The following is a 14,825-nucleotide window of genomic DNA, read 5'->3' as shown; positions in this document are numbered from 1 at the left end:
TCTTTTTGACTTGGCAATTTCAATGTCTTACTCCAAACCTTAGCTCAAATGCTAATTCCTTAGGGACCTTACAGCTGGAGAGTTTCATCTTTTTTTTTATTTAATTTTTTTAATTAACAACTTCCATGATTATAAAAAATACCCATGATGATACCCTCCCTCCCCTCACTTACCCATTTGAAACTCCCCTCTCCATCATAACCTCTCCCCATCTCAACCAGTCTCTCTTTTATTTTGATGTCATGATCTTTTCCTCCTCTTATGATGGTCTTGTGTAGGTAGTGTCAGGCACTATGAGGTCACGGATATCCAGGCCATTTTACGTCTGGAGGGAACACGTTGTAAGGAGTCCTACCCTTCCTTTGGCTCTTACATTCTTTCTGCTACCTCTTCCGCATTAGACCCTGAACCTTGGAAGGTGTGATTGAGATGTTACTCAGTACTCCAGTCACTTCTTTCCAGCACTATGAAACCTTCTGAGTCATCCCAAGGTCACTGCCATCTGAAAAGGGAAAATTCTCTACCCAAAGTGAGAGTAGTGTTATAAATATAGTGATATAAATATTAAGAGAAGTGCTTACTGGGCAGTTTGATAAGCATAGTATATACATTTTTCCAGACATCAGCAGATGTTACATCCCTAGGGCTCATGAATACCCATTTTAAGTTTTCAGTATCAGGGATGTGTTCCCCCCCCCGCCATGGAGTGGGCCTCCCATCCAATTGGAGGGCATTTGGTTTCCACCATGTCACACCTGCCACTATTGTACCCATTGGTTCATTTGGCCTGGCTGGCCAATTATAAGGCTTGCAGTGTCCACTGTTGAGTATCTTCACTGGTGGTACCTCTTTCTCCCATTGAACTACATGTAGAATGGCTTCTTCCAGCTTTCTGTCAGCTGGTCTACATGGAGGAGGTTATCAGCTCAGTTCCAGCAGGATTTCTTAGTGGCCTTGTAGCCCAAGTATATGGAGACTTCACCAATATGGTCTTACCATCTATTCTTGGTAGGAAACCAAAGGGCCTCGGCAAATGGCCTATAATGTTTTGGGAGCATCAGGGACCTCCTGACCAACAACTCACAGGAAGTATCCCATCCCTGGCACTGAAAAATTTCTAACAACGATCTATGGCTCCTGAGTGTTCCATTGTCCAAAATTGGAGGATTCCATATGATTTATTTGCATCCTCTTAGATTTTGATTAGTCCTCCCTCCACCTTTCCTTTACTCAATTTCCCCTGACCTCACTTTTGCTGGAAAGCTTCATCATGCACACATTATTTGTACTTAAGAATTGACTCTTGGGGACTGGAGAGAAGGCTTGGTGGGTAAGCGCATGCCTGTGAAGCCTAAAGATCCTGGTTTGAGGCTCGATTCTCCAGTACCCACATAAGCCAGATGCATAAGGTGGCGCATGCATCTGGAGTTCATTCACAGTGGCTGGAGGCCCTGGCATGCCTGTTCTCTCTCTCTCGGCCTTTTTCTCCGTCTGTCACTCTCAAATAAATAAAAAACAACAACAACAAAAACAAAAATGTCTTTAAATGGACTCTTGGATCAGTGGTCAAGGCACTTGCTTGCAAAGCCTAAGAACCCAAGTTCAATTCCCCAGTACCCATGTAAAGCCAGGTGCACAAGGTTGCACATGCATCTGGAGTTGTTTTGCAGTGGCTAGAGGCCCTGGTGTGCCTGTTCTCTCTCTCAAATACATATGCTTTTAAAGGGCTGGAGAGGTGGCTTAGTGGTTAAGGTACTTGCATGCAAAGACTAAGGACCTAGATTTGACTCCCCAGAATCCACATAAATAAGATGCACATGTTTATACATGCTTCTGGAGTTCGTTTGCAATGGATAGAGGTCCTAGGATGTCCATTCACTCCCTCCATCTCATTTCTTCTTTAATAAATAAATAAATAAATAAATTTAAAAAAAAAAAAACACTCTTGCTGGGCATAGTGGTGCATGCCTTTAATCCCAGCACTTGGGAGGCAGAGCTAGGAGGATCACCGTGAATTCTAGGCCACCCTGTGACTACATAGTGAATTCCAGGTCAGCCTGAGCTAGCATAAGACCCTACCTGGAAAAAAAGAAAAAAACAAAAGAATTTCCTTATTATTAGATTTTTCAGAACAGAAAATTTTATTTTTTTGTATAATTTCATTAAAAAAAAAAACAGGAAATACAGATATAATACAATAAATTTTCAAAGTGACTTAATATTCTCAAAAGTACAAAATTCAAATGCCCAGTTTACATTTCCCCCCAGAATGCCAAAGGAAAAAAAACAAACAAACTAGTAATTACAAATATATTACTTTACAAAAACCAACCAAACAAAAAAATAAAACTGCTCCATTTGTCATGGAAATCAAAGGTGGGTGAATTATGACTGAATCTCATACCCTAGTGGATCAAGCCCTTGGTCAAGAAGCATCAGAGAGGATTCCCTTAACTTCTGCAGGAGTTGTCTTAGTTCTTCTTTAGAAAATACCTGATGTGAAAATAATAACAACTTTGAGAATAAAAAGAATTCACACTTACCTAACCAATCTGATCAACTTAAAAAAAAAGAGGCAGAGGGAGGAGAATTGCCATGAGTTCGAGGCCACCGGAGACTACAGAGTGAGTTCTAGGTCAGCCTGGGCTAGTATTAAGCCCTACCTAGAAAAAACAAGGAATGCTTCTTTAAAATTTATGTGGTACCAGACATGGTAGCACACACCTTTAATTCTAGCACTTAGAAGGCAGAGGTAGGAGGATCATTGAGTTTGAGGCCAGCCTGAACTACATACACAGTGAGTTCCATATCGGCCTGGGCCAAAGTGGGACCCTGAACTGAAAAACAAACAAACAAGCAATCCAACAAATAAATAGAACAACCCCCCTCACAGAAATGAACAAAAAAAAAATTTATGTGACCAGGCTAGTAAATTAAGAGTGGTTCAGAATCAGTCTACATATTTATGTTTATGTATATATGCACACATGTCAGTTAAAAAAAGTATACACAGGATAGGAGAGATAGCTTAGTGGTTAAGCTGCTTGTCTGCAAGCCAGACATACAAGGTCACATGAGAGGCAGAGATAGGAGGATCACTGTGAATGTGAGGCCACCCTGAACTCCAGATCAGTCTGGGCTAGTGTGAAACCCTATTTCAAAAAACAAAAATAAGGGCTGAAGGGATGGCTTAGCTATTAAGGAGCTTGTCTGCAAAGCCAAAGGACCCAGGTTCAATTCCCCAGAACCCACGTTAGCCAGATGCACAAGGGGGTGCACATGTCTTGAGTTCGTTTGTAGTGGATGAAGGCCCTGACATGCCCATTTTTTCTCTCTCCCCTCTCCTTCCCTCTTTCTCTGTCAAATAAATAAATAAATAAATAAATAAAAATATTTAAAAAAACAAAGTAAACACACCTTTATTCACAAATATTACTACACAGTATATCAAATGACTAAAGTTATTTATTTATTTGAGGTTGAGAGAGAAAGAATGTGAGCGCCAGACCTACTACTGCTGCAAACAAACTTCAAATGCATGTGGCTTTATGTGGGTCCTTGAAAATCAAACCCAAGCCATCAAGCATTGTAAGCAAGTGCCTTTAACCACTGGGCCATCTATCCAGCCCCATCAAAATCAATGAAATTTAAAACTGCAAATGATTGCAGAACTCACCAGATACAGTTTGTGACGCTCAGAGGATACCATGTCTGCTAACTGCAGGCACTCCTGATACTGACCAGTTCTGTGCAATATGGTATGAAGCAGAAAACACATCATTGGCAGACAGAGCTTTCTTAGTAATACCATCTGATGTGTTCTTTCATGGTCTTCTTCCGCATCCTACAAACAAGACAGCAGTTAATCACTTCAACAACTTTAAGCTACAAACCCTTACAAATAAAGATCAAGTACAGACAGAATGGTGACTTATTCCTTTATCTCCAAAGCCCAGTACTTACGATGCAGAAACAGGAGGATCACTACAAGTTCAAGACCAGGCAGAGCTGCACAGTTTGAATTCCAGGCCAGCCTGGGCTACAGAGTGAGGGTGAGACCTTATCTCAAAAAAAAAAAAAAAAACAAAAAAAAACCCAAACAACAAAAAACCAGAAACAACCTGGGCATGGTTGTGCACACATTTAGTGCCACTACTTGGGAGGCAGAGGTAGCAGAATCGCCATGAGTTCGGGGCCACCCTGAGATTCCACAGTGAATCCCAGGTCAGCCTGGGCTAGAGTGAGACCCTATCTCGAAAAACAAAGCAAAACAAAAATAATAATAATGGTCATTTTCCTTTTTAGAAACAAATCTCATATAGTCCAGGATGGCCTCTACCTCCTTATGTAGTAGCTGAGGTGACCTTCAACTTCTGATCCTGCTTCCACCTCCCAAGTGCTGGGATAACAGGAACATGTCACCATGCCCAGTGACAGTTGGGATGTGGTGCTGAGGGACAGATCAAACCCAGGGCCTCATCTATGCTAGGCAGGCATGCTTCCCAATGATACATCCTCAGCCCTGCTGAATGTATTTCTAATATTTCAGGAATAAAAACACACACAAGGGCTGTAGAGATGGCGCAGCAGTTAATGGGCTTGCCTGCAAAGCCTAACTACCTGGGTTTGATTCCCCAGTACCCATGTAATCCAGATACACAATGTGGCACATGCATCTAATTCATTTGCAGTGGCTAGAGGCCCTGGTGTGCCTATACTCTGACCCTCTCTTTCTCGCTCTCTCTGTTTATATTTCTTTGCTTGTGAATAAATATTTTTTTTTTTGGTTTTGGTTTTCAAGGTAGGGCTTCACTCTAGCTCAGGCTGACCCGAAATTCACTATGGAGTCGCAGGGGGACCTTGAACAGCGATCCTCCTATATCTCTGCCTCCCGAGTGCTGGGATTAAAGGCGTGCGCCACCACGACCAGCTAAATAAAATATTTTTAAAAACCACACATAAAAAGGAATATGAGATTGAATACCATTAGAGCACAAGGCAGAGCAGAAAATAATTACCATCTCCATTAATATTTACAGATATAACTGCAAACAGATCTGAAGAGGTCAAGAAGACATACCAACTTAACAGCAATGATCATGGTTGGCAAGCATCAGGATGGGGGCAGGGACAGAAAACTATTGCAAACTTCTAGTTTTAAAATTTTTGTTTTGTGTGCACTTTTTAAAATACTTTATTTTTTAAAAGAGCTTTCTATTTTTATTTATTTATTTATTTATTTGACAGAGAAAAAAGGAGAGAGAGAATGGGCATGTCAGGGCCTCTAGCAAACGAAACCCAGATGCATGCACCCCCTTGTGCGTCTGGCTAACGTGGGTCCTTGGGGAATTGAACCTGGGTCCTTTGGCTTTGCAGGCAAACACCTTAACTGCTAGGTCACTCTTCCAGCCCAAGATTTCTATTTTTTCAAAAAAGATTTATTTATTTGAGACAGAGAGAGAGAGAGAGAGAGAGAGAGAGAGAGAGAGAGAGAGAGAGAGAGACAGAGAATGGGCACACCAGGACCTCCAGCTATTGCAAACGAATTCCAGTCACATGTGCCACCATCCACATCTGGCTTACATGGGACCTGGAGAATCAAACCTGGGTCCTTAGGCTTCACAGGCATGTGCCTTACTTGCTAAGCCATCTCTCCAGCCCTGATATTTTATTTATTTGAGAGAATGAGGCAGAAAGAGATGGAGACAGAAAAATAGGCAGGCAGACACACACACACACACACACACACACACACACACACACAAAATGAGAGAGAGTGAGAGTGAGTGCGTGAGAGCACATGCCTGGGCCTTCAGATGAACTCCAGTTGCATGCACCACCTTGTGCATCTGGCTAGGTGGGTACTGGGGAATCAAACTTGGGTGCTTAGGTTTCACAGGCAAGTGCCTTAACTGCTGAGCCATCTCTCCAGCCCCCATCTAGAATTTTATATGCAGAATAAAAATACTAGATTTTAGTGTCTTGGATGAACATACTAAATGTAAACAGTTTAGCTAAGAATAAAATACTCCTAGTCCCTAGCCAGTATTTTCTTTTCCTCCCTTTCTTCCCCCTGCCCTCTCTCTATTTCATTTTTAAATTTTTGTTTTATTTTATTTGTTTCAGAGACAGAAAGGACACTTCAGGGCCTTCAACCACGGCAAACAAACTCTGGAGGCATGTGCCACCTTGTGCATCTGGCTTATGTGGGTCCTGGTGAATTGAACCTGGGTCCTTTGGCTTTGCCAGTAAGCTCCTTAATCACCAAGCCATCTCTCTAGGCCTTTTTTTTTTTTTGCAAGCACAGTGAGAGAAGAGAGAGAGACAGAGAATGCGTGCATTAGGGCCACTAGCCAAACGAACTCCAGATGCATACCCCATTGTGTATCTGACTTTATGAAGGTACTAAGGAATCAAACCTGGATCGTTAGGCATTGCAGGCAAGTGCCTTAGCGGCTGAGCAATCTCTCTAGCCCCTTAGCTAGTATTTTCAATTAAGCTTAAAATTAGGATGCTTACTTGTATCTTCCAATGTCATAAAATATGTAAGTGTTCTTGTTCAGAGTCAGAATGTTTGAAAGAAAACAGTGAACATATTTGATGTTTTCACTGCTAAAAGTACAGCTTACCTCTCGGACATCTACCATCCACCCTCCATCAACAAATAACAAGACATTGTACATTTTCTCCTTTACATCAGCAGTTAGGGCATCAAAATGTCCTTTCCAAATACCATAATCCATCTGCAAAACAAACATAAGGCAGACATAATAAACAAATAAGTAATATTGTAAACATCACTTTTTTTGAGGCAAGCCTACCAACAGACTGGCCTTCTTTTTTTTTTTTTTTTTTTGTGTTTCATTTTTGAGGTAGGGTTTCACTCTAGCCCAGGCTGACCTGGAATTCACTAGGTAGTCTCAGGCTGGCCATAAACTCACAGCAATCCTCCTACCTGTGCCATCCAGTGCTGGGATTACACGCGCGCACCACAACGCCCACTCTTTTTTTTTAAATGTGAGAATGAGTGAGAGAATTGGTACACCAAAGCCTCCAGTTACTGCAATCAAACTCCAGATGTGTGTGCCCCCTTGTGAGCATGTATGACTTTGTGTTTGCATCGCTGTGTGTCTGGCTTATGTGGGACCTGGAGAGTTGACCATGAGTCCTTAGGCTTTGCAGGCAAGCACCTTAATTTCTAAGCCATCTCTCCAGCCTAGGAACATCATTCTTTGTTTATTTTCTGAATATAAAGAGGCAGAGAGAGAGAGAGAGAGAGAGAGAGAGAGAGAGAGAGAGAGAGAGAGAGAGAGAGGGGGAAAGGAAAAGAACAAGCATGCCAGGTTCTTTAGCCACTGTAAATGAACTCCAGATGCATGTGCCACCTTGTGCATCTGGCTTACATGGGTCCTGGGTAATTGATCCTGGGTCCTTTGGCTTTGCTGGCAAGCACCTTGCTACTCTTGGAGGACTAGAGAGATGGTTTAGCGGTTAAGGTGCTTGCCAGCAAAGCCAAAGAACCCAAGTTTGATTCCCCAGAACCCACGTAAGCCAGATGCACAAGGTGGCGCATGTGTCTAGAGACTGTCTACAGCAGATGGTGGCCCTGGTGTGCCCATTCTCTCTCCCTCTCTCTCTTTCATTCTTAAATACATAAATAAATAATTTTTAAAAATTTATTTGGGAAGCCGGGCGTGGTGGCGCACGCCTTTAATCCCAGCACTCGGGAGGCAGAGGTAGGAGGATCGCCATGAGTTCAAGGCCACCCTGAGACTACAGAGTTAATTCCAGGTCAGCCTGGACCAGAGTGAGACCCTACCTCGAAAAACCAAAAAAAAAAAAAAAAAAAAAAAAAAATTTATTTGGGCTGGAGAGATGGCTTAGCAGTTAAGGTGCTTGCATGCAAAGCCTAAGAACTCAGATTCAATTCCCTAGTATCCATATAAGCTAGATGCACAAGGTAGCACATGCATCTGGAGTTTGTTTACAATGGTTAGAGGTCCTGAAGTGCCCTGTGCATTCTCTCCCTCAAATAAAAAAATAATAATAATGATTAAAAGTATTTTTTTTTTCCCCCGAGGTAAGGTCTCACTCTAGCCCAGGCTGACCTGGAATTCACTATGGAGTCTCAGGGTGGCCTCCAACTCATGGTGATCCACCTATCTCTGCCTCCCGAGTGCTGGAAAAGTATTTTTTAAGAACTTATTTATTCTGAGAGAGAAAGAATGAGTAAGAATAGTACGCCAGGGCTTCTAGCCACTGCAACTTAACTCCTGATGAATGTGTCACTTTGTCCATCTGGCTTTATGTGGGTACTGGGGACCTGAACTGGGACCAGCAGGCTTTGCAAACAAGTGCCTTTACTACTGGGCAAACTCCCCAGCATTAAAGATATTTTTCCAAGATTAGTTATCTATAGAAAAATAACTAAACAGATGGCTTTTTCTTTAAAGCAGAATATGAAACAGGAAGAGATTCACTTGCTATAACTGGAATATAGATGCTGAAAAAAATGTCATCTCATTAATAATTATGCACTTTTAAGATAAAATGGGCTCACCTCACATCCGCATTTAACTTACTTCGTATTTCTTTTCTTTGTGTTCATAAGCCACTTTCTCTGTAAAAGTTGGTTGGGCCATCAAAGTAGGTTTTTGTGGAGCTGAATTCATATGCTTAAACCATTCATTAAAGGTTTCATGGGCTTCCTAAAATGCAAAGTTTAAAAATAAATAAATAAAGGGCTGGAGAGATGGTTCAGTGGCTAAGGCACTTGCCTGCAAAGCCTAAGTACAGGTTCAATTCCCCAGGACACACATAGAGCCAGATGCACAAGGTGGCATATGCATCTGGAGTTTGTTTACAGCAGTTGGAGGCCCTGGTGACTCCATTCTCTGTCTCTCTTCTCTCTCTCTGCTTCCAAATAAATAAATAAATAAATAAATATTTAAAATAAGTAAATAAATAAAAGCTGGGCTTGGTAGCGCCTTTAATCCCATATTTGAGAGGCAGAGGTAGAAGCATCATTGAGATTTTGAGGCCACCCTGAGACTCCATAGTGAATATAGATCAGCCTGGCCTATAACAAGACTCTACCTTGGGAAACCAATAAATAAATAAATATCACTATGTAGCCTAGAATGGCTCTAGGACTTGTGGCATTGCTCCTACTCAGCCTCCTAAGTGCTGGAATTGTAAAGTTTTTACTTTTACTGCTCACAAAGCTATTGTGTCTGTGTGTGTCTTAGAAATAATTTTATAAAAAAAGGACAACCACCAGCAAAGTGTAAATACTATGTGGTTTTCTAGCATCTTCTCTTTTCTCAGCACCCTGCTCCTATATATTCTGCCATTTATCATTCTGAAGTATGCATGGTTACTAATTTTAACCAGACCATGAGCTTTTAAAGAAGGATGCTAACCACAAAGACTAACCTACTATTTAATGCACTGTAATCACTTTGCTATTTGTTGAATAAAGTTTGAATAAATATGCTGCTACTTTACTTCTAAAAAAAAAAATGCATCTTGTTTTTTTTTTTTATTTACTTCCAAAAGCAGAAATAGTAAGACTGAGACAAGCATGCAGCATCTTAAGAAAACATGTTTCAGAGAGCAGTCACACACTCTACCTAATCTTGGTTAGTGTCATGCTAATTTCCCTGTGTATCAGTCAGCACTGTGGTCCTAAGAGGTACTAGATGAATCAGTCACCACTCTGGAAAAAACTCAAGCACTAGTGGAGTAGAAGTCCTAGGAGGTTATGGTTTTCTCTTCAAGCTTACCAAATAAGCTCGAATACACAAATGTTCTCTGATAGCATTGTCATCTTCAGCAGGAAGGGGACTCTCCATCCCTTGTTCCTCCCACTGATTATAGATCTCAGCTATGGAATCTTGAGGGATTTTCACAAAAACTTCTTTTGCAGCTTCATGTTTCTTTGATGCTGTGGAAAAAAAGGATACATAATTTTTAATATCTAGGGGCTTCTGTATAATAGTTTCTGTCTGGTTCAAATCACTGGTTTACACTTCTATAGTTTAAGTCCCAAGCAATTTCTTTGGTGACCTTTCTACCTAATGTCCAGCTATTTATTTTAATGTAACAGTAACAGAAGAGGATATAATAATAAATGCAATTACTTTACCTACTTATAGGTCTGATAGCCATGGCACTATGTGTAAAATTGATTAAGATATCGAAAATTCACTGCTAAGTATGTTTGTTTCACAATGTAGTTTGACACCTAAGAGGAGCTGGTTTTCTCCCCATTAGAAGGATCTGGAAACAATGGTCATGGGGAATGTCTTTTCATGAACACTGGACCTGCTATGGGCTGAGGTGCTGAAGGAGATGTCACTGAGGCATGAATAAGTAAGGCCAGTCTTCAATGACCTCACTTGGGATAATAAAGGCTGCCCTCAAATTCACAGCAATGCTCATACCTCTGCCTCCTGAGTGCTGGGTTAAAGGTGTGTGCCACCACACATGGCTGAAAGTATCGTGTTTTTTATGATGAGTAGGAGAAGCAAGAATCTGAGGTTGTCAGACCAGGAGGAAGGTAACCAGCCTCAGAAAGAAGTTCCCCACCACCAGAGTTTTGAAAGCCCAGGAAGAGCAGGAATATGGCCTTTCCCCTCTCTGAAGGAACTGTGTGCCATCTATGACAACAGACATACTGCACTCATTAGATGTGTGATGAGTTATTTTTAACAGCTGAGCTATGTAAAAGCTTCTTGATCTCTGAGATGATTTGTTTGTTTTAGTTCTTATTTCTGAGTTGTCAGAAATCTCAGTGTCACGGACTGAGAAAAGCAGTTCTGTGAACTTTTAGGATGTTCCTAAGTAAAGAATTCCTTAAATGTTCCTTGAGTAAATTCACTTTGAAACTGTAAACTATGTAGGAAAGCTTTGTAAGATTGTTTGAATGGGACTCCACAAGGCTTGCTCAGGGGCCAGCTACATTTGACTTTCTGCTATGTACCTCTTCTTTAGATGCTTCTGACTTTTACTTATGCCATGTGGTCCGTTGGCCAACTGTTTCTGTCCAGCAATCACGTTTACACTTGTTATAGAACTATTAGCTTCTACTTGAGAGGCCAACCTGACTTGTTCCTGAGGACAAAGGCCAGATGTGTAACTTGAATCTCATGGCTTGAGTGTGTGGAGGTAATTAGCATAGGCCTGCACTTAGAAGGCAGACAGCACATATGTAATGAATGAATGGAGGATGACATCCAGCTGAAGAGTGAATTCAGATGGTTTCTCTATTGGTCACTGGAGGACCAAGGTGACAGGAATAGGGGCAACTGATTCACATGGTGTTCTCTACTAGCATCCTGCCACCCCAACGCCAATGTGTGCTTCACATCCCTGCAAACTGTCTTGTCTTCTGAATTCCTGTGTTTTACTAAATAAACGAAATATTCCTCTGTAAAAACAAAACAAAAAAATATAGGATCAGAACAAAAAAATGTAACAACATAACCTACCTAAGAATTTCCTCATTATCGCATTGCCTTGTTTCAGTGCCTCTGCTCTTTGTGCAGGGTCAAATACTAACCAGTCAATTACATCAATCTTCAACCGGTCCTCCTATTCATTGAAAGAAAGAAAAAAAAAATCATCACTTTTATTTCTAAGGTAGTCTGCAAATTAGTAAAACATTTATCTTCAAGTTGAACCTAACGTTTTATTTATTTATTGTTTTTTTGAGATAGGGTCTCACCCTAGCCCAGGCTGACCTGGAATTCACTATATAGTGTCAGGCTGGCCTTGAACTCACAGTGATCCTCCTACTTCTGCCTCCCAAGTGCTGGGGTTAAAGGCGTGCACCACCGCACCTAGCCCTGACCTCACTTTTCTTAGTTTGTCCTACTTAGCACTACTCATGGACTATGAATCTGTAGTTATATATACTGTGTAATTCAGGCTCCACCAACTCAACCAGGTGATACTTAAAACTGTCACTCTAAGCTGGATGCAGTGGCACTTGCCATTAATCCCAGTCCTCAGGAGGCAGAGGTAGGATTGCCATGAGTTTGAGGCCACCCTGAGTCTACTTAGTGAATTCCAGGTCAGCCTAAGCTAGAGTGAGACCCAACCTCGAAAAACAAAACAAAACAAAACAAAAGAAACCTATCACTCTACAGCTCTTTCCTCTCCTTCCTTTCTCTTCCCCCTTCCCCTCTTCTCTAGTCTTAAAATGATTTTCTCTTTTTTAGATTTTGCCTCTTTCTTTCTGAAAATAGAAGTTAGTGATTTAAAATTATTTGGAACAGGGCTGGAGAGATGACTTAGTGGTTAAGGCATTTGCCTGCAAAGCCAAAGGACCCAGGTTTAATTCCCCAGGACCCAAGTAAACTAGATGCACAAAGGGGCAAATTCATCTGCAGCAGCTGAGTACCCTGGCATGCCCATTCTCTCTGCTTCTTTCTCTCAAATAAATAAATAAAATATTTAAAAAAATTATTTGGAAAAGCTTATGAATAAAAAGCTAATGCTCAGATGTGTTCTAAAGAGAAGCTTTGTTCACACAATACACTACTAAGTAATCCCTTAATAAAACTTGTATTTGCTGTTAAGTTTTAATCTAAAAGAACTTGAGAAACAAAGAAATATCTTGAGAAAGAAAGAGGGCAGAGCCTGGGCCAGAGTGAGACCCTACCTCGAAAAACCACAAAAAAAAAAAAAAAAAAAAAAAAAAAAAAAAGAAAGAAAGAAAGAGGGCAGGAGAGATGGCTCAATAGTTAAGGCACTAAACTGCAAAACACACCAAACTGAGTTTTGACTCCCCAGTACCTATGTAAAGCCAGATGCACAAACTGGCACATGGGCCTGCAGTTTGTTTGCACTGGCTAGAGGCCCTGGAGTGCCCATTTTCTCCTGTGAAATCTCTTTTTCTCCTCTATCTCTGCTTGCAAATAAATAAATAAATGAGTAAAAAGACACTAGTGTTCTCTAATGAAGAACACATCACGGAGCAAGAAGAAAGATGATTAGAAGTCACACAACCCTCTTATGCCTGACCCACCCAGCTTACCTCGGTGGTACCGGTATCTAGGGATGGGGCCAGGTCATGATGACTAAATTCGCCATTATCTTTCTTTCGAATATTCTCAACCACCGTTTTTGTGATTGTGGCAACATCCAGATCTAAAGAAAATTTGAAAGTGACAAAAAACAAACAAAAAAATCCTCATCAATACTAGTTATATTCTCTAAATATTACAATGATTTGGTAAATTTGGAACAATTCTTTTTTTGTTTTATTAATTCATTTTTTAAAAATTTTTAAATTTTTATTAACATTTTCCATGATTATAAAAAAATATCCCATGGTAATTCCCTCCCTCGCCCCTGACACTTTCTCCTTTGAAATTCCATTCTACATCATATTACCTCCCCATCTCAATCATTGTTTATTTATTTATTTTTAAAGGTAAAGGTGAAAAGAGGTTCTTTTTTTAAAAAAAAATATTTAATTAATTTATTTAAGAGAGAGAGAATAGGTGCTCCAGGGCTTCCAGCCACTGCAAACAAACTCCAGATGCATGCACCCCCCTTGTGTATCTGACTTACTTGGGTCCTGGGGAATTGAGCTTTGCAGCCTTAACCAATAAGCCATTTCTCCAGCCCTGTTTCATTTTTTTATTTATTATTTTACTATTTATTTATTTTGGTTTTTCAAGGTAGGGTCTTGCTCTAGCCCAGGCTGACCTGGAGTTCACTATAGAGTCTCAGGGTGGCCTCGAGCACACAGTGATCCTCCTACCTCTGCCTCCTGAGTGCTGGGATTAAAGGTATGTGCCACCATGCCCAGCTTCTTTTTTTGTTTTTGTGGTGCTGGAAATCAATCCATGTGTCTTATACATGTCAGTGAAGAATTCTACCACTGATACATTTATAGAATGGAGTTCTATGCAGCAATTTCAAAAAATGGAATTGTGAAATTCACAGAAAAATAGATGTACCTGGAAAGGATTATACTTAGCAAGATAACCCAGACCCAGAAAGCCCAGCCCTGCATGTTCTCTCTCATATGTGGAGCCTAGCTACAATTGTTTGGATTTATATGTGAGTTGGAATAAAACTCAACAGCAGAGGCCAGTAAACTAAAAAGAGGATAAAAGGGAAAGAGGAGAGAAGGGGACTTAAGGGGATGATACTGTATATATGTAAGTATTACTGGGGGTGGAAAGGCCTAAGTGAGGTCAGGGGAAGAGACTGAGTAAATGAAAGGTGGGGAGGGGAGGACTAATCAAAATCTAACAGGGTATGAGTAAGTCACATGGAGACTTGCTTTTTGGACAATGGCATACCCAGAAGCCATAGATTGTTACTAGAAAATGTTCAGTGCCAGGGATGAGATACCTTCCAGTGAGCTGTTGGCCAGAGAGGTCCCTGATACCCTCAAAACATTACAGGCCATTGCCAAGGCTCTTGGTTTTCCACTAGGAATAGATAGTAAGACCCTACTGCTGAAGACTCCACATACTTGAGCTGCAAGGTCACTGAGAAATCCTGCTGGAGCTGAGCTGAAAACCTCCTCCATGTAGACCAGCTGACAGAAAGCTGGAAAAAGCTACACTATGTGCAGTTCCACTGAAGAGAGAGAAGTGGAGATAAACAGTGGACACCACAAGCCTTAAATTTGGTCAGTCAGGCCAAATGAGATAGTGGATGCAATAGTGGCATGTTTATTATGGGGGAAACCAACAACTTTCTAATTGGACTGGAGGCCCGCTCCATGGGAGGGAATACATGTCTGATACTAAAAACCTATGATGGCGCAAGTCATGGGCCCAAGGGGTGTAATGTCTGCT

At 41.0% G+C, this 14,825-nt stretch overlaps 1 protein-coding gene across 2 annotated transcripts in view; it reads right to left on the bottom strand.

Moving 5' to 3' along the window:
• Positions 1 to 2,117: 2,117 nt before the first annotated feature.
• Positions 2,118 to 14,825, bottom strand: part of Nup107 (nucleoporin 107) — a 56,736-nt gene continuing 44,028 nt past the window's right edge. For both annotated transcript variants that reach the window (XM_045152421.1, XM_045152422.1), the window contains 7 exons: positions 13,043 to 13,155; positions 11,493 to 11,595; positions 9,786 to 9,946; positions 8,583 to 8,708; positions 6,630 to 6,743; positions 3,677 to 3,844; positions 2,118 to 2,493 (listed from right to left, as the gene is read on the bottom strand). In XM_045152421.1, coding sequence (XP_045008356.1) covers positions 2,386 to 2,493; positions 3,677 to 3,844; positions 6,630 to 6,743; positions 8,583 to 8,708; positions 9,786 to 9,946; positions 11,493 to 11,595; positions 13,043 to 13,155 — 893 coding nt within the window. In that variant the 3' untranslated portion in view covers positions 2,118 to 2,385. The remainder of the gene's footprint in view (positions 2,494 to 3,676; positions 3,845 to 6,629; positions 6,744 to 8,582; positions 8,709 to 9,785; positions 9,947 to 11,492; positions 11,596 to 13,042; positions 13,156 to 14,825) is intronic.

The sequence above is a fragment of the Jaculus jaculus genome, chromosome 6, assembly GCF_020740685.1.
Source record: "Jaculus jaculus isolate mJacJac1 chromosome 6, mJacJac1.mat.Y.cur, whole genome shotgun sequence".
Classification (NCBI taxonomy): domain Eukaryota; kingdom Metazoa; phylum Chordata; class Mammalia; order Rodentia; family Dipodidae; genus Jaculus; species Jaculus jaculus.
This window is presented reverse-complemented; position numbering and strand designations above follow the sequence as displayed.